The following is a 23,579-nucleotide window of genomic DNA, read 5'->3' as shown; positions in this document are numbered from 1 at the left end:
GAATGAGATGCAAAATAGCTAAGTGCTACAAACGTGGGACACAACCTTGTACTGAAATATTATTCCAACACTATGATGATATCTTAGAGAAATTACCTTATTATTAGACATTCATAGCAAGTCAAAACACGTTTACTGTTAAACACAACTTTTTATAAAGTCTGACTCAAAAGCTATTCACTACCCAAAACAACATACTGTAGTGTTTACAGAGATGGTGAAGTCTGCACTAGGCTCAGGGGAATACCCTTACATTTGATATTCCCAAATACTGCTTTCAAATTACAAAAGAATAATCATCACATATCTGTCAGTTAAGAAGCAGTCACATAAATGAAGATCCTGAATGGATTATTACCAAATTTGTAAGTGTATATTGTAAAACCTACAAAGCATGCATTCCTCAAACATTTATTGGTTTCAAACGTGAAAAGGTAGTTGCAAGAAGTACACCAGACATCTTCCCAGTCCTTGGAAGGAAAGAACACAGACTGCCTTGAGCCTATATACCATATGTAAAGTTAATGCATTAAAATTACTGTAGAGTCATCACACACCTACGAAAACAGGACACGCACTTATTGTAATATATGGGTGAAATATATAAAATATCAAATTGATATTACCTTTTCAAAGGGATCACTGATCACAAAGTAAACTAAAAGCCCATACTGAAAGATTTCCCATGAAGTGAAATTCACAGCACAAATTTTCCGGTGCCAGGCTTCTTTGTTCCAGGATTAAAAAATAAAATAAAATGTGCAACTCATGCACTGCAAATATTACACAGACCCAGGACATGGTGGTGGGCTGGTATAGCCTATCTGGCCTGGATGAAGCATGACGCAAGCAATACCAACTCATGTGACTCTCCAGTCCTTTAAATCCCAGTTTAAAACTCCCCTTCCTCCAGACCTGTGGAATTTTGTTCTGCTACTCTGTAAACAAATGCTTTCTACAAAGCTACCATAAGTTATTATACCTTGGTAAAAATAGTTCTAAATAAAAATCTAAAATATCCATTCATGGTTTATTGCTAATAAAATTCCTATAATCACACAGCTTGCTGCTATGGGTGGCACTGTCTCAGGCAGCTCCTACTTCTTTACATTTAGAGTCAAGACTACCGACTTTATTAGGGAAAAGAACACATAAGATATGTTGCCACCTAAACACAATTGTGCTGTTAGCTCTTTAAAGTTTACCACCCCACAAAATTCAGATGCACAAAAAATGCCAAATTTTTACCCACCATATTAAAATGAAAACTTTCAGCACCGGACTAAGTGGTCTGGATTTGCACCAGTAATGTAGGTACAGCTGGCATATATCAAGAACCTAGGTATCAAGGTGTGGTACCCTTAACACATGGTAGTACTGCCCCAACATTGCCAATATTTCAAATATATACTGTCTCAATATACCAATATTTCAAATGAAAGCTAAAATATAAAAAAATAGCATTCCCTGTAGGCCCAAGAGAAATCCAGCAACAGGGAGAATGACAGCGAGCTGAATTCCCAGGTGGTGACACAGATAACACAGTATAATGCTGAACTTGGAAATTTCCCTTCTGTTCAACAAACAGAATTTTTTCAAATTCAGCTCGGTCCAAACCCAAAGAATAGGAACCAAAGAAAAATTTAATCTGCTTGACAAAAGTGGAATTTTGAAAATTTCATTTTTGCACAAGCATATTTTTCACGGACTATTTTTCATATTTTTATTATCTTTTACTGAAAACTTTCTGATAACTCTACTTTGCCTTGGCAGGCACACTTTGTCAGGACCCCATCAGCTGTATGTCTTCCTCTGGTTCAACAGGGAAAAGGCTGTGTTCTGATCAGAAAAAGCAATTTTTTTCTTTTCCCCAAGATTTCACTGTATATGAACCTTACTTTAAAATGTGTGCTTCATACATGTTTTATGCCCAAATGCCCCAATACAAACAGAAAATCTATTCCAGACACATCTTAAAATGGGAGAATCTGTTAACATTAAAAAGATTTAAGAAACCTATAAGAAATCCTAGAAAAGTTCAGGAAAAATCAATTGCATTAACCTGTCATCAAATTCATTAATGTTGTGAAGGTGAAGAGATGTGGAATAAAGAAACACACTAACACTACAAAATGTATCACAAAGGGAATCACTTCAGACTGGTCTATCTACTGCACTTAGCTGCGAGAAGCCACAGCAGTGGGAGACAGTTTTAAAGTGGATTTTGTAGAGGGCTGCTGGGTTGGTTTTGGTTTTGTGGGTTTTCCACAGTAAGCATTACAACCCTCACATTTTTATTAACTTGAAATGTTCTTGTCACTCCAGAAGAGATGTTGCAGGACCTAAAGAGAATTTGCACTGTTTACATTTGGAAACCATATTGCTAGCAGCAGGCTAATGGCACTATTGAGATAGTTAATCTTTCAAAAGGAAGTAACTAATGAAACCAACAAACTCATGCATAAATAAACACAACAGAAGCAAAAACTACAGAAGCAGTTTGACAGAAATGTTGTTGCACAAGTTCAACGAGCTTGATTTAAGGAAAATTTCTTCTAGGAAAAAGATACTTAAGGCTATCACAAAACATTTTCTGTTAAATATTCTGCAGAGAGGAAAAAAAAGTGAGGGACAATCTTTGCTTTTGCCGTTTCTTCATTTGAAAACTTCTACTTTTAATCATTAAATTGACTAGACAACAGTTTGGAGAGAAACAGAGGAAGGAATTACAGCAAAATCTGGTCTTCTCCAGGGAACAGGATATACGACAGTGTGTCTATTCGTACCTTGTCTATCATGTCCGGTCTGTTTGTAGCTGCCAAAATTGTCACATCCTTCAGCTGTTCTATCCCATCCATTTCCGTTAGCAACTGAGCCAAGACACGATCTGCTACATTTCCAGCACCTGAAGAGCTGATTTAGAAAAAAAAAAAAAAAAAAAAGTCCCAGCATTAGCTTTCCCTTCCTAGAAAACTGGAGAAAGGAAAGAACGTCCTGTTCTTTTCGATTTACAGGGATCCATCTCTTTATCTGCATTCCTTCTGGTTCTTATTTTCACCTTCACTCCCTGAAACTTTATCAGCCATGTGAAGTGAGTAAAAGCAAACTGCAGAATTAGTCCTTTAAAGGACTGCTGAATACTGCTTTGGTATTCAGCAAAGCAACTGAGGTTTTCTTACTTCCAACCCTGCTATGTAGGTTATAAAGTGTTTAAGACAATGTGGATGTCTGGAATATTTCTAAAATAACTGGATTTCCTTCTTAGTCAGACAAACTTTTATTTTAGCACTATCCAAAGGAGTGCTTACATAACTACCTAATTTTTGTACTGCATAGGGTTATGTATTTTGCAGAGTTGCTCTACATTTTATGTTCTCCACATCAAATGAGAATAATACAAGTGCCTTCTAATAGCATTGTCAGTCCTTTAACTCAGCTGATTCTACAGATACCAGGAAAACAAAAGAAAAAAAAATCAAGACTGAGAAACAGAAAATTCCAGTTTTGAAATCACCAAGATGTGAAAACCCTGAACAGACGAAGCATAACTATTCTGGTGTTTTGGTTTCTTGTTGTTTGGGTTTTTTTAATTTGGAATCAACTCTGATAACCTTAAAGTTTATGGAAGATTCACTCAAATTGCTTAACTATATGTAACAAAAAGCATTCCAGAAATAAACTCTTATTGTTTCCATTAAAGCTTCCAATATTTTAAAAAGAATAAGCAAAGGATGTACCACCTTGTTCCCAGACAATTCTTTAATGCATATAAGTATGTGCACACATACACGTATGTGTGTGTCTGCACATATTCACACATAAAACAAAGAACACAGAAAAGGAAGACATTGCATAAATCAAACCAAGAGAACAAGCACTTGTGATAAATAATACATCTCATGAGCGTTGTGTTCTTTATAACATTGTTCTAATTCTTCATAAAGAGATTTTATTTCTGAAATGTTATTAAAAAAACAGGTCATCACCCACCATATCGTTTTTTGTTTTTGAAAGGACACTAGACCTAGCAGATACTAGGACCACACACAGATAACTGTATACACTCATATGTTGGCAGATGCACTACACAAATGATATATGTGTTTCTTGCAGTACCCAGCAACCTAAACACTGGTTTGCATGAAGGAATATTAGATTATAAAGATAAGCCCTGCAATTATTTCTAGCAGATAGAGAATACTCATAGATAGTTGCATTGTTATTACACACATATATTGCTGCAGCACTGGCATCCACCACCAGCATGCCTGAAACCAAAGCGCTTCGTAAATGTCTCAGAGCCAAAGCAATAGTAACGACTCTGTCGTTCCTCTACAGATGTCCTCCAAAGGAATTCTCTTGTTCTCCTATTCAACACCTGGTTCTATAATTTTCCAGTGCAAAACAGTTAACTTACAGACCTAGTCTGGAAAGTATCTTTGAAATGTCAGCTAACAGAATATTTAGGTTGCTAAGGTATATTAGAGAAGGGACTTGGGTTAGCTAATTGTCGGCTTTTTTGGTTTGCTGCGGCCATGTCAGAAATTCCCAGGTGATATTACAATATTTCTAACATACCCATTGGTCACGGTCCTATTGACTTATAGAGGGTTGAAAACGATAAAACACTTCAGGTGTTAGACATGGATAGTAAATGCTTTTTTGAAGGACACAGCTTAAAGGAAATTAAAATCAACTTTGTAACTTAAGCTTGTCTCAGTAGGGAGTCAGGCCTCCCATTTTGCTTAAATTTCACGTTTACTCAACTTTATACCCAGCAGACTGCACACAAGAAAAAGCTAAGCAAAGTCAAAAATGAGATGACCTGAAACTGACACTAGAGGACTTCAGGGGAAAAGGAAAAAATATTTGGTTTTAAAGAGAGGTGGCTAGAACAGATATTACATCTCATCTTTCCCCCATATAAACATTTCTCTTGGAAGCTTCACACTGAAAAAAAAGGTAAAATTAATGTATATTGTAAAGAAAATCCACACTGTTATAGGGCAATGTACATTGCAAAGACTTCCATGCAATTATGAAGCAAATAATTAGAAAACTGCAGTTAAGCAAACACTGATGGCATCATACAGCTCAAACAATGAAGGGAAATACCAGGGCATTGTTTGGGTATTTATTATTAACTGCTAAAAGTGGAGGGAAAAAGGTCTAAAACCAGCCATGCAAAAATACCAATAACACAAACAGTACCAAATGAAGAGGTGTCTGGGACCTATGACACCAGGAATTTCCAATTTCACCACTTTTATTTACATTGTTCACTAAGCTGCCATACAATGCACCATTTTTAGAACAGAGTCTACAGCAAATTAGCTTTTGGCTGAATAGGATACCCTATAAAAGTCACAGTCAGGCACAGGTTTACAGTGAGATCCCTACGGCAGCTGCTCGGAGCTGCACCATGCACTCCGAGACCTCTAGTGCTGCCTAAGCTGTTAATCTGAAGGATGACACGCAAGTATGCATTTTTCCATTTCCCCATGTTTTCCCAGCAAGGATTTTAAATTAACACAGGCAACATTCATTAAAGCTGCCCAGACTTTTGACACAAACGGCAGCCAGAGAAACAAATTATGATTAACCCTCCAGTCCCACGGAGGCCCTGCCAAAAACAACTTCCAGCTAAGGGGCCATGTTTTCCCCACCACCACCACCACCTGACCTCCACACATTGATGTCATCATCACAACTGCATGGAAATAGTCCTCAAAAGGCACGTCCTGGTACACTCTAATTTCCTGTCAACACACCACCTGCAAATCCAGGCAGTCAGAATTAAGCCTCTCACATAATCCACACAGGGTGACATGTGCACAGGTGCACATATGCAAAAGTTGTGCCCTTAACCAGAAATATCTTGAACTTCAAAATAAAAAATGTGTGAGCAAAAAGGAATCTGGCTGCTCCGTAAAGGCATGAGAATTTCAAGTCATCTCTTATGCTGCCCTCATGAAATACATCTGTCTGTAGGCTATGTGTTAATCTTTTCGCCAACCCTCGATGAAGGAGTTTTAAAGGCAAAAAAAGTCTTTGCTTACTAGTTTATTACATCACTTAGAGCCAGATATCCTCCTGTATGTGATATTTCAGCTAATCCTGCAAGTGTCCCACCAGTCTCAGACCAAGCACATATGCGCTCCTGCTCGGGCACTTCACTTGACCATCAGAGAAGCTTCCTGGATGGCAAAAGCCTCTTGGGTAAGACTATCCATGGATTAAAACAACCATTGAAGGCAAATATGAAAAGCAAAACCTGTTCTTGGTACTTTATTTTAGCTAAAGGTACTTTCAAAACACATTTTGACAGAATAAAACACTTTTACAGTGTACCAAAGCCTCACAATCTGAATTAACTCTGGCCTTGTCTGATGAAACTGACTGATCATGAGCCCCAGCTCCAAATTCAATATAGCAGGTGAGAGCACTCCACAGAACACTTTCTTACCTCCTCTGGCCTTATCCAAAGACTGTTCTAACCAGCTGGATTCAGATCTCAGTGGGCACTGACATTTCCCCTTAGACACCTTAAGCCACTCTCATACATCTTCCTGGGCACATAAAAAGTAACCGCAGCCTGATTCTATCACTGCATCATGGAATATATACAGTTCCCTAGCTTATATAGCTCTTCAAGCCAAGGAGATTTTGTTTCTGGACATAACCAGATGTATGAAATCACTTGATTTAAATCTGTTACACTTCATGCTACAGGCTTATTTGTTTGTTTGTTTGACAGCAACTGACTTCTTTCATGCACTTTTAATTGCTTACGTTCTTTTTCTATCTCCCTTATATAAAAGATTTTTTTAACACTTGAAACCTAAACACAGAAAACAGTCTGAAAATGTATTCATTATGGTTTCACCTCATGGTGAAATTTGGTAAGCATCACCACTGCGAGCTAAAGCAAATGTACACTTGCATCATCTGACAACCTAGAACACTTACAAAGCCAATGGAATTAATGTTTTTTCACAACGCTAGATGTCATTTTCATTGAAAAATGTATTTCAGTTTCAATCACCATTTAAATCCTGTTAAGGAGAACCACTGACTCTCCATCCCACTACTCAGACAGGCACTGAGGCCTGTCTGAGCACCTTAGCTTCAGAATCAGGACCTTAATTTAGTTATGTTGCTAAACTGTAAATGTGGAAATTCAAGAAACAGTCACACAATAACATTTTCAGCACTCTAAAATTCACAGCAACTGTGAAGCTACAAAACCAGAAGAAAGTTGGGGAGGGCCCCTCTCCTGAAAAGCCCCATTTCTGCACAGATGTCCCTACCTCAGGCAGATCCCTGAGGTCAAAGAGGCAGACCTCAGGAGAAATATCCTGGATAAATTACTGCAGAGGGATTAATTGCCACACAGCTGAAATCTGTAACACAGGTTTTGTGAGAAGGGAGTACAGGCCAGCTTCTTTTCCAAAATGTCCTATCAGGCAAGATTTACATACAGATGAAAGCTGTTTGTTTGGGTTTTTTTTTCCTCACGACAACAGAATCACAATCATAATCAAAATTTCAGGGTTTTAAAAACACTTGTGGATGTGCTATCATCTCAAATCCTTATCTCACTGGAATCGCTGGAAAGAATTTCATATCAAAGCAAATATAAAACTCATTGACATGACAAAATGGTTGGATAAAAAAATTATTTTACGTTGAAATAGAACTTTCTGGCAGAACTCTCCACTTCCCCACAAACTATGGAGGTAAAAGGTTCCTGAAATACCCAAGCCCCCTGCCAGCACGCTTCCATGTGAGAGTCACCTTGCTCGCAGAGCCTGAAGGATTTTTATTAAGTCTGACATTTTTGTCAGGGCTCTGCAGGGGTAACCTGTCAGCAAGGAGCAACCACCAAGTCTGTCTTGTCAGTCCAACTGCTGTGATCGCAATTAACTGTCACACTGTTTTATTTCCTTCCCTCACAAACACTGGTGAAATATAGCTTTGGCAATTCAAGGCTTTCCACAGCATTAGAAAAAAAAAACACAACAATTTACTCCAATAGCAATGCCAGAAAAACAGTAATTGCAGCATCTTCCCAGATACTGAATTTCACTCAAAAACTCTACCAGTGGGGTATTTTGCCCAGCAGAATCACAGAATCATAGACTAGTTAGGGCTGGAAAGGACCTTAAGATCATCTAGTTCCAACCCCCCTGCCATGGGCAGGGACATCTCTCACTGAATCATGTCACCCAAGACTCCATGCAACCTGACCTTGAACACAACAGGGATGGAGCATTCACAACTTCCCTGGGCAACCTATTCCAGTGCCTCATCACCCTCACAGTAAAGAACTTATTCCTTATATCTAATCTAAACTTCCCCTGTTTAAGTTTTAACCTGTTACCCCTTGTCCTATCACTACAGTCCCTAATGAAGAGTCCCTCTCCAGCATCCTTATAAGCCCCCTTCAGATACTGGAAGGCTGCTATGAGGTCTCCACGCAGCCTTCTCTTCTGCAGGCTGAACAGCCCCAACCTTCTCATCCTATCTTCATATGAGAGGTGCTCCAGTCCCCTGATCATCCTCGTGGCCCTCCTCTGGACTTGTTCCAACAGTTCCATGTCTGTTATGTTGAGGACACCAGAACTGCACACAATACTCCAAGTGAGTATGGACACTGACGTGTCATTTAGAGAAAGCACTCTCTCCCACACAGATGTACCCTGCTGAAACTTAAATTCAATCAGAATATTCTTATATCTAAAGATAGCAGAGTGGGCCCTTATGTTAGCTTTGAACTTTTCTCCCTTGAATGCTACCAGGGCTTCAAAAGCCAAACTTTACTAAATGTATTAGTTTACAGACATGCATGTTTACATAGGCAGCGCAATATCACTACTTTTTCCCCTATAGGAGTTTTCCCTCTCCCCCTTAAAATCACAATACCTTTTACATCTCATACTTATTTCTGTTTACAAGCACGATTCCTGTTCTGAGCTGCAAAACTGTCATCCACAATTACTATCTGACTCTACGTACACATGCTTACAACAAAGGAGGTATTTCATAAAACAAAAAGGCATAACAAGCACACCTAGGCCTAAGCAAGCATTATTTAAAAACTGGGCCAAATTCATTTCTGGCACATGTATGGTACAATTTCAATGCATATTATTAATTCAGACCACTACAGATACTACAGGCATGGACTGTACTAAAAAATCTAGACGAGATATACTGCATGCAAATCTTATGTATGTGATCAGTTTTTATGTTTAACTCTTCAGTGCTAAGACAAGAAATGTTTCCCATTGCAGGGAATCTTCCTGCCTGCGTTATCAGAACGCTGAAAAAATATAATCCTAAACCCTTCCCTGCATCAGTACCCTACAATTAGATGCTGTCACATTTTGCATACACCTGTATCAGCTATTACACACTATATTGTTTCACATCTTTCCTGTTTCCCCAAGAGCAAGTACTACAGAAGGGAAATCTCCAGAGGAAACATGGGTAAGTCTGGGAAATTCAGAGACTGTGTAGAACATTTAGCTTTAATGTCAGGACAAAAAAATGTTTTGCCCACTGCCAATTCAACAATTAAGCACAGTTCATGTTGTTTGCTTTTTAAGACATGAGAAAAGCACAGAAAAATACAAGAAGTCCCAGTACTCCTTCAGTGGTCTCCAACTTCTAAACAAGCTTCCTAAAAAGAAAAGATGAGCTTTGTGAAAAAAGGAAACAGTGCTCAGCTGTCAGCAGGTGATGTCAAAACACATGGCCCATAGATCACTGCAGGGACATCCTAATTATCCTCCATAGTCATGCAACCAGCCTGTTCCATTTGCCCAAATTTCTTATTATTGCAGCTTCCAGAAGCCAGTGAAGTAGGCCCAGAAAAAATGAAATGCAATGAAAAGACAGAAAAGGAGGAAAGGAGCAGGTTTGAGACAGGTTTAGAATCAACAGGCTTTCTTCCAGAAGGCCTTCCCCAAGCACATCTTCAAACCCTTAAGTGTCTAGGTTGCAATCCATCACCCATTTCACTCTGCCTGCAACTCATTCCAGACATGTCCATAAAAGACAGACACTAGACCTGGCCTTCAACTGGTGGCCCTGGCATGCCTAGCTGAAACAGGAAGAATGCTAATGGCAAGGGTTCTCTTCTCCTTTTCTGTAAACACTGGCATTGCCTTTAAACAAATCAAAAAAACCAAACCAGAAAACCAAACCAAAAAACCCCGAACACACACATCCACACACACACATCCCCTCCCCCCCCCCCCCCCCCCCCCCCCCGCTGCACAGTAAATTTCCCATTTTTTTCTTTCTGTTTTCCTCAGAGTTTCTCCTCTGCGTATTCCTGGAAGTTAATAAAGTTGAAAACTGTCATCAATCATGTTTACCTGGGAAGCAAGTACAGTTTCAGTTGGAATTACTAAAGACGTAGTAGTAACTAGTAACTATACTGGATTTCATTTCATTATAATAATATTTGAAGTAGTTCACTTTCATCTGGAATAAATTTCATTTGTAAGTTTTAGTTACGATTATGTTCCCCTTGTATTTAATCTGAATGAAAATAAATAAATACATAAATGAAAATAAATAAAAGATGACCTCCACTTGAAGTCCTAACCCTACAGGCAGCTGTAGCCTGCTTGGGCCCATTTAGTGTGGGTAAGCTGATCTTTTTCTATAACCACCGCCACCCTAGGAACTGAAGTGATCACCAAGTATGCTTACTTCTGACCTTTCCAATCCTGGAATCTGTTTCAACTAGACCTCTGGCAAGAATCCAGGCAGAAGCTAAAATTCATGTCTTTGGCTGAAGCATCTCGCTGCAGGTCAGTTTTGCCACAGCACTCCCAAGCACTGGAGAACATGCCTACCTGCGTTAACAGACTTGATTAATTCCTCTAAACCCTGTGCATTTATCCATGCAATTGAATGACTTCAAGAAAAGGGTTTATATATCCAGTCCTGCTTCCACTGATGTCAGTGAAAGTCTACATTGACTTCAAATGTCCAAATTATAATACAGACCTGCAAAGTTACAAATAATTGGGTTTTTTTTTTCTTAAACAAGAAAAATGAAACATAGATTTAAAACACACTGTCATAAAGGATTCTTGCTGGGAAAAAGCATGAACAAGTTTGAAAATTAAAGGACTGCAGATATTTATCATACATACACACAACCTGTGGGTAATGCTATTTATTAGAATTGCTATTCCAAAGCAAATTACATTATTAAATTGTTTCAAAACCTTACTTTTTCACCACTCTTTGCTAGGCCTAAAATAGAAAGCTGGCACTGGATATGCAGCTTTTTTCCCAGACATCATTTGTATTTGGATACCAAATTCCAGAACTTTGAAGAATTCAGACAACAGTCACAAGAGTTTTGAATGCCTCAACTCTCTATCATACCCAAACACAAGTCAGATATTGCAGGGAATCTAGCTGATGTTCCCCAGTTCAGGGCCAACCAGTGCCAACAGAAGCCAGAAACACAAAGCTTCTTACCTAACTGAGCCAGCTGCTAGAATTGGGTCACTCACAATGCAAGCATGGCACAGGGAAACTCCATTTCTTCCGTGTATTCTTTAGCCTTAGCATGAGTAACAGTAGGGTGACAATATCTCTTCTCCAGCTATACCACTGATAATTTACCCTGTGCAAGGTGGTTTTCTGCCCCATAGGTTTTCTATCCTACCTAATGTCACTTCACTACATACCTGCGCGTTCCAGCCCCTAGATTTCATTGATAAAATTCAATACAGTGACCTCCTTCATGACAGAGGCTGAAGATTACACCATGGAATTTGCACAGATTTGAAAATGCAATGGTATATTCAGGTGTACAGTGTAGTATGTGCTAAAGCGCACAATATATGTGCTAAAATATTCCAGAGAGACAGCTTGGCTTAATACTGGAAGATTTATCACAGTCCCTGTTGAAAGCAGAGGTGGCACAGCAGAGAGGCTGCTGTTCTTCACAGCTTCATTTAGAAGCCTGAAGGCCTTAAAAGTTAAGACTGCAAATATTTAAATACCTAAAGTGAAAACAGTACATCTTCCAGAGGTTCTGAGCATTTAAACTGTAGCTTAGGAATGTAGCTATCTTCCCCAGTATACAAGAAAACATCATCATATTGTAGTTTTGGGTTATTGGAACCAAAGTCCCTTTATTTTGTCATTTCTACCCTCATTCTGAAAAGGTTAGCATTATTCATCTACAAACTTGTTTTTGTCTCTGCAATTCAAATGCAAGGTATTTATTTTGTCCATTCACCACCCCACCCCCCCAACTTCCTGCCTTGAAAATGGAATTTATCTGTGTCTTTCACATTAGTCTACAACATTTTCCATCTTACATTACAAAGATTTGCAGTTAAAGGGGAAAATGCTTTGCTTGTGAAAAATAAGAAAAGGAACAAATATGTCTCTTGCCCAAAAATTCTAAAAATCCTACTTATATAAACAATGTCCCATTTCCAAAGCACAGAGATTTTTCTGAGTTCAGCAAACAGACTGTGCTGCATTTACACAGACTCATGTTCATTCATCACTTTCAAGTCTAATTACCAAGCCATTTCCCTCTTGGCAACCTCTAATGGCCAGAAGAATTAGGTTTTACATGGTCAGGATACCAAGGGATAACAAATACCCATAACTCTTTGCAGCTGTGCAATTTGTAAAGCCTCTCAAGCTTTGTCTGGGCAAGGGACTACTGCAAGGCAAACTTTCCTCCTCATGCGCTGCTATATCTGGACAAATGCTACAGGTCTCACTTGAGCGCAGCCTCTCATACAAAGTCATAACAACATCTTTCGAAAGTAAATAAAAAACAGCCATAACCTACTCATGGAAGCACATGCAAATACAAACCACAGAGTGGTGGGAAATGCTCTGCGCATCATGTCATTCACCTCTCCTGGTGCACAACTGCTCCTGGCTGCATGTTAATCCACAAAATGCCCATTCTGCCTTAAAGATATAAAGTGGTACATTGCTGGAGCTTCTCCCGTACGACTGACTGGCAGCAAAGGAGAAGTCTCTATGAAAAGCCTTTCCAATCTTCATTAGTTTCTCCTATCTCAATCATTTTTCCTACTCAAAACTCATTGTGACATGTCTAACTTTCTACCATCTTTTCTTCTGCAGGTTTATCTATTCGTTCCAACCAGTTATAGTGAATGCCTCCCTTTATCTTTATAGCCAGTCCATTCAGACCCTAATTTTTTATTTTCAATTCTTTCTAAACACCCTCAACATAGACCAGATGAAGAGAGGAAAGTAAAAAAAAAAAAACCTCCCAAGAGCACTAGAAGTGCATTGTAACAGGACGAAATGCAGAACTGGATACAGCTAAAATTATCTTCAAATTCACTGCCACGTTGTGACACTGAACTATTTTTCTTCAGAGATGCAGGATTAGATTTTTATATTTCTCTTTAAGGCTGGTATGTATACAGCCCACATTTTTAATTCCTGATTAATATGTATTAGTTTGTTGCCTACAGGCCAAATGGGGAGAGAGGTGGGGACAGACAAGAAGAAAAACCCTGGAGCTTATTTCATATAGAAAAAAACATATGGAACTTCTAAGATGCCTGGACAAGAAATAGTCTTTTTAAAAATAATAGATTTTAACACTGAACAATGCCAATTAATGTAATTTTTGCTGACTTCAAGGTATTATTTCTTAAAACTAATAAATGAATACACATACATTTTGTAAAATTGCTACATGAGACAGTTATGTTAGGAAGAGTGTTAGACGTATTACAATTAAGGAGTCATGGCTTGGGAATGTCTAATAAATAAAACACTGGGGCATACAGTGGTAGGACAAGGGGTAATGGGCTCAGACTTAAACAGGGGAAGTTTAGGTTAGATGTAAGGAAGAAGTTCTTTACTGTGAGGGTGGTGAGGCACTGGAATGGGTTGCCCAAGGAATCTGTGAAATGCTCCATCCCTGGCAGTGTTCAAGGTCAGGTTGCATGGAGTCTTGGGTGACATGATTTAGTGAGAGATGTCCCTGCCCATGGCAGGGGGGTTGGAACTAGATGATCTTAAGGTCCTTTCCAACCCTAACTAGTCTATGATTCTATATTTGAATGCAATCAGTGTTTGCCATAGAGTAATGGTTTGTGCAGCGACAGAGACTCCGCTATAATATTAATTACAAAGTCAGCTTGTAGGTGGCTGCTGCTGAGAAAGGACTGTTAGTGACCTCTACAGAAGGTCAGAAGCAAAACATCTGTGTTTTAAACCCACAAGCTTTGGTCAAATCTAAACAAGCAATAAAGGGTTAATGAATACTTAGCAAAGTGCTTTGAAGATGAAAAGCATTAAGCAATTTCTGACTGTTATTTCACACCTGTATTTCAGATCTGAACTACGCATAAAATTGCTCTCACAACTTCATAGTTTAGGCTTCTCCATACCTCTGGACATGTCCCGTTAGGATCAGGAGACATTACCTATCCAGGAGATCTGGGATACAGCATTTTATGCACAAAGCTCACAGAATCCTAACAAGGATTTAAACCTAGAGGAAAAACTTTTACAAAGCTGTATCACATAGTGATACAGTCAAGTGTGATACAGTGATCACCACCAAGGTGGAAAAATCTAATTCAACCAACAGAGGGAACAGGGAGACAATATAAACAGGTGTTTCCTTGAAAACTCCAGTATGGTTAGTAATACTACAGGAAATGGATCTCCAGAGGCCACAAATTGTTAGCATCCCTAATGCGTTTGCAAATTCCTACTGTGCAAAGTCAGCCTGTAAAAAAAGGCCATTTTTAATAAGTGCCTTGTCTGGTTTCCTACACCATTTAATTTCAGATGAATTTTATGAAGACTCTGCTACATATTTTACCTCCCATCTGGTTCAGATTTGACAATGAAATATTTGTGTCCCACCCTGTTCTTTTTAAAGCTCCAAAACCAGATGTCTCCAGCACAACATGACTGCAGCAGGTCATACCACATTCTTCAGCAAGCTGTGCCAGGCCTACTACCCCCACAGATGGTTCCAGGTAAGGTAAAATTCTGTTGCTTACTCCTTAAAAGAATAAAGCAAACAAACTCAACACCTCTAGGGCACTGTGTGAAAAAAGACTGAGTAAAATATATTATGGCTTTTTCTTCCAAAAGTTTTTATCTTGAAGCGGTGTTTCTGAAAGCTAAACACATTCAGAATTACAGCAGAGGGAGATCTCCCTCTCCCCCTCCCCCCCCGTTGGCTTGATTCCAGCACATATTTCTGCAACTTCTCTGTTGTGATAAGCAGGCAGGTGTTTCAGAGCATAGTGCTGAGTGGCTGGCATTTCAGGAAGTTACAAATTTCACACTTGCATACATGGCATATGAGAAGGATGCTGATGAAGACGTATTCTATGAGAAAATGTGTTTATTTCTTAGCAGTTTCACAGGGCAGCTCTGTGCTACATATGATGCCACCTCCTGTAACACAAACAATTTATTTGTGTTGATGAAATGTCAGAACAACACCTTTTATCCTTTCCTGCTGATACAAACATCCCTTTTGCAACACAAAAGAATTTGTATGGATGCCAAGAGAGCTTCTTTTGCAGAAAAAAGATGAAGTTGTGATGCATCTTTAAACTGGACAAATAATTTCTGCATGCACAGATTTGATATTTTAATGCAAACCAAAACATAAGCAGGTACTTGCTCACAAGTAGTGGTATTTTATAACAACATTATAAATATTATAAGAAGGTATCCCCCAAGAAAGACCACTAACCAAGCCTGTCAAATCTTAAATGCTACAGTAGCAAGTAAAACCAGGTATAATCTTCCTCCAGACGAGCTAAACATCTCTCAGTATCATTACAAAGCAGGATATTAAAAAAAAAATAACAAACACATTATTAGCTGCTTGCACAACAACCCCCTTTTAATGTCACACATGAAAGCACCTAAAAATGTTCCCAAATCTCTTCATGAAGTTCTTCCCAGTCTGGCAAAATGTTTTAATGTAAGTGGCTATGAGTAGCCTCCATGGAAATTCCTTTCATATAACATATGATCATACTGTTTGCTTGATGGAGACACTATATTAGGCCAGTGCACCAAGCCTGGGAAAAAAAAAAAAAAAGGAGTTCTTTGCTAGAAATAAATGCAAGCTAAAACCACAGAAAAGAGCCAAATGGCATGAGAACCAGTAGAATCATTCCTAATGAGATGAGAAAGGAAGAACTCTACCAGCTTACCCGTTTATGCCAAGTTAAATATGCTCGAGTAGAATTGACAAATACTGTGAAAATATATTTAATGAAATAATTCTAGAAAAGTAATGTGGTTGCACAATGTAAGAATCATTTATCAGAAAACATCTTATGATTTTTGTAACAGGATAACTTACTTGCCCCTTTCAAATGCCAAGGCATCTATTTCATCAAAGAAAAGAACTGAAGGAGACACCGCTCTGGCTTTCCTAAATATCTAGAAAAATAACAACAAAACACTGAGTTCTAGGGAATGGAAAACTTTTTACAGAATACTATCACCCTGTGCACACCTCAAAAGCTACAGAGCATCACAAACCAGACATAAGCCTTGTTGTCTTTTATAAAAGAACAAAAGAACAGATGTTTCAGAAGTTATTCATGATACTGCCCAATGCAGACATACAGTTAAGCTGCTACTGGATCCCAAATTCAACATTCATCACTAGGCCAACACAGGACAAAGTTAAACAACACAAAACATCCCTTCTGCTTCTTTTCTTTTTCAAATTTAAACCATAAGAAGTTGGGCTTTTTTAAAGTTTAAAGGTAACTTTATAAGCAGAGAAGAATTTCAAAGTCAAGAATGTTTAACATATAGTATTACGTATGCTTTGCCCCTTCTCACCTCTCTCACTGCTCGTTCAGATTCACCAACATATTTATTCATCAGCTCAGGTCCCTGCAAAGTTAAAAAAAATGGAAAATATAAAATTCCACATTACATTTATCAATAAAATGACTGAGACATCTGCCAGTGCTACATTACCGATGTGCTGTTACAAGGAATTTTGATAATTTGTCACTTGCAAGTCCTATTTGTGTATTTTTAGACTTACCTTCTACCTGTACCAAGTGCTCCTCCATTTGTTATGGCACTGTGCATGCCTGTAACTATGCATGTAAGTTAGTCTTATCGTAATACTTTCCTAGTCCTTTCATAAGAAACTGAATTACCAAAAACCAAACACACACACAGAGAATTTGGGGCTCTTAAAAGTTGTTGGCTCAACAACAGTAACAAGGTAAATCAGGCAGAAAGAGGAACCACCAAAAAGTGCTTACTTGCACTCTCAACATATATCCTGCCCAGCTAAGCACCAAAACAGTGACTTAAACCAATGTTTAACAGCATTTCTTTGAACTTGACATTTTGCAGGCCCAGAAAGAAGCTGCCACCATCCCAGCACACCCAACACCCATCCATGAGGATCTCGGTCCATCCCCAGTAAGAAAGCTGCTCAGTGTCTGCAGACCACAGGGTTAGTGTTCAGGCCTTGAGCAAGTATTTACAATTATTAAAAAGAAAAACAATGGAGAATTCTTGGAGTACTTTCTGTCCTGCTATACCCTGTAGGATAGGCTGCTTAAATAATGCTTCCTCATGGGACTAAGAGTCTCCTGGGACTGGTAATGACTCATTGAGTTCAGCCTGGTTTGCATCAAACATGCCCTGCAGCCACAACGACTGACAATTATCTGTGCCATGAACAAAAAGAGCCAGTGGCTTCAATCTGTTTTCCAGGGAACAGGTGTCCTCATGGTTTCACCAGCAGAAACTACACCCTTCTTCGCAGTCAGAAAACCCAACACTTCCCATGTTTCACAGCTGCAAGTACCTTCAAGTAACAAGGGGCAGAGCAGTAAGGCAGCTTTAAACAGCAGGCATGTTAGAATCAAGACTATGGCAAATGTACATTTATACACCGGCAGTGACAGAGCTTCTGTTACAACCCCTCTGTAATGGGGACATCTGGTCTTTGTACCCAGATCAGAAGAATACAGATTCGCTATTCTGAAAATACAGCACACTGTTTTTTGCAGTCTCCTCTCTCCATACTGATTTTCACTCTTACAATAACAGTTAATGGACTGACTTATCTTGATACTGGCACCACTGGAAAGTACCTGTGCATATGTATGGGAAAAAGCACAAGTCATCTGATATCAGCAAAGCATCCAGGCTAGGCCACTATTTTTATTTATTTTCAAAGACTTGTCCATTATCCACAGGACCAGGCAAGATACTGCAGCAGCCAGACCTATAGTACCACACAGGTAAAAACAATTGTTTTAAGCCTTGGAAAAGCAGCACTGCATGCCTCGCCCATAGGAAATGTAAATGAAACAACTAGCATTGCTTCCTTTCATCAACATCCATCCTTACAGCAACTGCTGCAGTAGCTGAAGCGTCACCTGCAGGCTTTCAACAACTTCAGAATTCGAGTCTGTTGGATACTTGCATGAAACAGAATTATTCATATATATAACTAATGGATGCAGGAAAGAAAGAGAGAAGAAGAAAAAAACAAAGTAAGAGAGAGAAACACAAAGTCCTTTTCTACTACCCACTGTGGACGCTAAACATGAGGAAAATAAAGCATTAGTGCAGAACAGGCTTGCAGCTTAAGAGACAGCATCTAGCTGCTCCCGGCCCTGGCCATTCATCAGGTTTAGTGCAGATGAAGAATCAAATAGCATGGACCTAACAAAACCTTCAGAAACAAGGGCACAGTCTTCCTGTCTAGCTATCTGTTAAACTGAGATGACAGACCAGCAAACCTCTGCAGATCCTACCCACAATAACAGATTTTACTTTTTCTGTGGACCTTTTCCTTCATGTTCTTATTCTCCTAAGTAATTTTTATTCACATCAGTATTCTCACGGAAAACAATACCATATACATATCAGTGCCAACAGTGTACTCCTTCAGTATGACACAACATCAAATAGCCTGATATTTTCTTTTGCCTGAGTAAAAACAATTGCTTAAAACCAAAACCACTCTCTTTAAGCTTTAAGGTACAATATAATTTCAGATGCTTGGAGTTTTATTTTTAATTAAGCATTAAAATATGACCAAGGCAACATCAAAGCAATAACTACTGTTTAAAATGTTTCCAATGAGAATTATTTTGAATATATGGTTTTGCTGTAAGCTTTGACATGAAGTTTTGACTCCATGAAGTAATGACCTGTGCTTCTTCATGGGGAATTTTTGCAAAAACCAATTTGATGGTCTCCTTGTTCACCACTCATGAGTGACACCAAAACGGCCATTGAGGACCATGTATTTTATTACAAGTGGCTTGGAGCTCTTGTTACATATTGCAATAAAGGGAAAGACTTCAAATTAAGAGAAAGCACGCACAAAAGAGGAGGAATCCATATACATTTCATCTCATGCAAACACTTAAAACCACAACACAAAACCTTGAAATGTTCAAAGAAGCTGGATGTAGCAATTAAACTGGGTTAGCTCTGGTCCCTCCTGAGCTGAACCTCTGCCTTACCCTGTCTGCAAATGGACTGTCCTTTAGCAAAGACTGATGGCCATTCTTCCAAAAGACAGAACTGTACGGGCAGCAGTGCATAGGCTGTTGCAGAGTCACCTGCTGACAGCTGACACTGCTTCTAATTTTCACAAAGCTCACCTTCTTGTTTTAAGAAGGTTTCTTGGAAGTTGAAGGCCACTCAAAAAACACTGGGGTGGGGGGATTATTATTTTTCAATGCTAAACTAGTCAGTAAGTTGCCATTTGTCGAAACATCATTTTTTGGCACAGAGGTGAGCATACTGCCTTTAAAAGCTGTTTATAGTTGTGGATATACTGACCAAGAGGTGCTTGTAACAAATGGTCCAGTCTAATGATACATAGCATCTGCAACAACCCATCTTTCATACAAAGGGATGTGAAGAATTAAAACCTGTTCTTTCTGGTCATTTGCACAATGACTCCAAAATCAGATAAAGACCTGAAGCAGGAAATTGGCAGAAGTAGTTGTAGCTTAGCCATGTGAGACTAATAGTATAAAAACTGCCAATTTGGCCCACTCTACACTGTTGAGTTTTATTTCTCCAACTTGAAAAGTAGAAATAGTTCCCAGGTATGATGTTTAAACACTATCCCATCCTCATTTACAAGAAATGCTTCCCTTATATGATGAAAACTTCCACTTGTTTATGGTCTGTATTAATGCCTGTTTTATTTTTTTTTTTATAAAAAAGCATGAATAAAAGAAAATTCCTTATATTTAAAATATGATCAGAATAAGCTCTCTAACTCCACAAAAATAAGATCCTTGTATACAGGCTGCCACATAAGCTTGTGTACACATGGTTATGACAGAAGTTCTCAGGGTGTTCTTCAACTAAAAGAAGAACATCTGGTTATCCCTGAAGTTGGAGTATCAGTAGTTTTTCTAAGCAGTGCTTAAAACCACTTGCAAATTTTTTCCACATGAAAATGCAAGGGTAGCGACTTTCAATATAACAGAAATCTAGTTGGTGACATCCCTCTGTATACAATTTCTTTACTATTTTGACAATCAGGTAAGCTACACACTGAAGTTTGTTGAGCTAGATGGACACAGCTCCAGATTTCTTCAGCATACAGCCCTGCATGCTCTCTTCAAAAATAATGCCATTCAAACACATGCAAGGTTCTGGGCTCTAACACAGACGCACTGAGCCATTTTAGCTACAGAAACAGTTCATATTTTTAAAAATCCAATTAATTAGAGAATTTATAGCACATCCTACAGATTATTACTCTACAACAGAAAACACGCAATTCCTTCTTTGTCACGTGCAAAGTAGAAGTGATCAAACAGACATTAAAATATCAGCCATAACCATAGAATCACAGAATGGTTTGGGTTGGAAGGGACCTTAAAGCTCATCCAGTTCCACCTCCCTGCCACAGGCAGGGACACCTTCCACTAGACTAGGTGGCTCCAAGCTCCATCCAACCTGGGGTGGAGCACTGCCAGGGATGGGGCAGCAGCAGCTTCTCTGGGCAACCTGTGCCAGGGCCTCACCACCCTCACAGGGAAGAATTTCTCCCTAATAGCTAATCTAAATCTCCCTTATGTCAGTTTAAAGCCATTCCCCCTTGTCCTGTCACTACATGCCCTTGTAAAATGTCACCCTCCAGATTTCTTGTAGCCCCACCTAAGTACTGGAAAGCTGCTCTAAGGTCTCCCCTGAGCCTCCTCTTCTCCAGATTAAGAGTTCATTAAAGTATCCCAAATTGTTATCCTTTGTTAAAAATGTTAAACAAATTTTCAAATACAGTTAGTTTTACTATCTGCAATTAACTCACAAGTTACTATGAATGTGTTACTGTGGATCTTTTGGGAAATTTCATCAAACATTTGCCAGAGTTTCTCATAAAACCACAATGCTTCTTCATTTTTCATCTTAAACTAGCTACAGGCACCAAGTTTTCTTATTTCATGCTTCTGCCCACTGAAATCCCCACCAAAAGGCTAAAGTATCTTCCCAAAACTCAATGACAGTTCTTCACAAAGCAAAACAGTTGGCTTTTCCAAGTCTCATTAATCTGTTTGATCTGCCACAGCCAAGAGCTGAAGGAAAAAGCAGAGGAAACTTCAATAGGAAAATATTTTGACATAATTGACCCAGATGACAAACTAAGCTTAGGCACATGTTAAGCACAGAGAGTGGTACAAAAGCATCAGCAGGGTGATACAGGAATAGGGGAAGTTAAATCAAGCCAAGGTGAAGTCAGAGCTTTGAGAACAGTGTGTATTTTTGCAATTACTGCTAATTGAAAAAATAAAAGATTCCTTCAGCCCAAGCTCTTCATTAACAGCAAATAAAATGTCAGGAATATTTTCTACCTTCAGGGAAAAAAAAAAACCAACAAAAAACCCCTAAACAAAAAAAAAAAGCAACAAAAAAACCCAAACACAACCGCAAAAAAAAAAAAAAAAAAAAAAAAAAAAACACACAACAATTTTTTTTTATCACACCAGAGCTGGAACTCCTAACCAAAGCAAACCATTGGTTTGCTCAGTGTTAACATCCATAAACACTACCTCCTGTAATGCATGGGCATGGGTGAGTGGTTCTTTGGTTTTGGGTTGGTTTGGGTTTTTTTTTTTTGAAGTATTGTTTCATCATGTTTACAACAATTAGTGTGTCTCTCAGCTGAATTCCAGGGAGTTTAACTTTTGGAGGCTGTTTTTTGTCACTATCACCAAGTGAATTTTTGCTTTAGTTGTAATGTTAAACAAACAAGTATTAAAAAGCACTAAGAAGCAAGAGGAAAAGTGATGCTTCCAAACCCATTACAAGCATATAGAAGTTACATATTTTTTCTTGTTATTTATTTTGTACTCAGGTAATCTGCTTGTTGGACAAAAAACAGAACTCAAGATTCCCTGTTGACATAATCCTGAGCAAAAGCCTCCTGAAATTAGCAGAAAGTCTCTCCCTGGTTTTAGCAGTCCGCGTAAGTAGAAAGTAATGCAATGCAGGATACCATCAGTAACATACAACCTCTCCAGTATCTAGCAACCTGGGCAAGCAACAGAAAATCCATGAAGAAAAAAATATTCATTAGATTCTCAGCACAACACAGTGACACAGGATTTCCTATAAATCAAATAAATAATGGGGGGGAGGGGGAACCCACAGAAAACTAAGACGACAGTGATATCAAATTTAAATAAACTGAGATGCAAGACAAACGCAGATATAACAATCTATGCCATACAGAAATATACGGAAGTTTCCACAGAAATATTCTTATCACCACAAAAGCTTAGTGGTCTAATCAATATGTATACATCAAAAAAGCAGCCAGTCAAAGCTGACCCTAAGCACAGGAACTGTCAAAACAGTATGGAGAGATACCGACCACAGTCAGTCAAAGAGAGGAAAAAAGGCACACAGAAATAACACAGTGACAAAGGGGTTCATTTTCCTTATGTTCAATTTCAGAAATCTGGATGACATCTAAAGCAAAAGTGTCACAGAGAAAGTTGTATACATCAGAGAGGTGTCATCAGCCTGGCAAAAGCTGAAAATTATATCCTCCATCATATTAACGTTGATACCTCCAGTACCTGTGCAGAATTTTCCTTTTCTACTGGTAAAATAAAGGCATAAAATACATTTCAGTAGAAAATTACAAAAGCTGGGGCAAGCACAAAGGAGTGTGAAGAAGCACAAAAGTGCATAGAAGGCTAACTGAAATAAGAATTTAATCAGATCAAAGACTATTGATAAGACTGATGCTCAATCCCAAAGAATTAAAAAGTTATCCAAATTCACACGGTCTTGCACTCTCTTGTATCCATGATCACAAAACACTGAAAAGTCTTCAAAAAGTTGAGAACAATTCAGTTGTCTTTTTGTAACAGAGGTTCAGAATGGGGGAAAATAAGCAAGATGACCACTAAAAACCTGAAAAGGTTCAGTGCAGCAAGGGATACAGATAAAGGGGTGGTGGGAGGGAGCAGGAAGAGCCATCCCCTGGAAAGTAATTGAAAACCTCCTCCCCAGTAAATTTGGTAGAT

At 38.7% G+C, this 23,579-nt stretch overlaps 1 protein-coding gene across 20 annotated transcripts in view; it reads right to left on the bottom strand.

The window, feature by feature from the left end:
• AFG2A (AFG2 AAA ATPase homolog A) overlaps positions 1–23,579 on the bottom strand; it is a 226,725-nt gene that overhangs the window by 163,053 nt on the left and 40,093 nt on the right. For 8 of the 20 annotated variants that reach the window (XM_062621656.1, XM_062621652.1, XM_062621653.1 and 5 more), the window contains exons 12-14: positions 16,879–16,932; positions 16,388–16,467; positions 2,787–2,913 (exon numbers count right to left, since the gene is read on the bottom strand). In XM_062621656.1, coding sequence (XP_062477640.1) covers positions 2,787–2,913; positions 16,388–16,467; positions 16,879–16,932 — 261 coding nt within the window. Of the gene's footprint in view, positions 1–1,884; positions 1,989–2,050; positions 2,343–2,786; positions 2,914–16,387; positions 16,468–16,878; positions 16,933–23,579 lie in introns of those variants that run through there. The other 12 variants (XR_009965407.1, XM_062621667.1, XM_062621668.1 and 9 more) reach the window with 6 other exon arrangements.

This window comes from Pezoporus occidentalis, unplaced genomic scaffold (assembly GCF_034315485.1).
Source record: "Pezoporus occidentalis ecotype Australia unplaced genomic scaffold, CSIRO_AGI_Poc_V1 ctg230, whole genome shotgun sequence".
Taxonomy (NCBI): Eukaryota; Metazoa; Chordata; class Aves; order Psittaciformes; family Psittacidae; genus Pezoporus; species Pezoporus occidentalis.
This window is presented reverse-complemented; position numbering and strand designations above follow the sequence as displayed.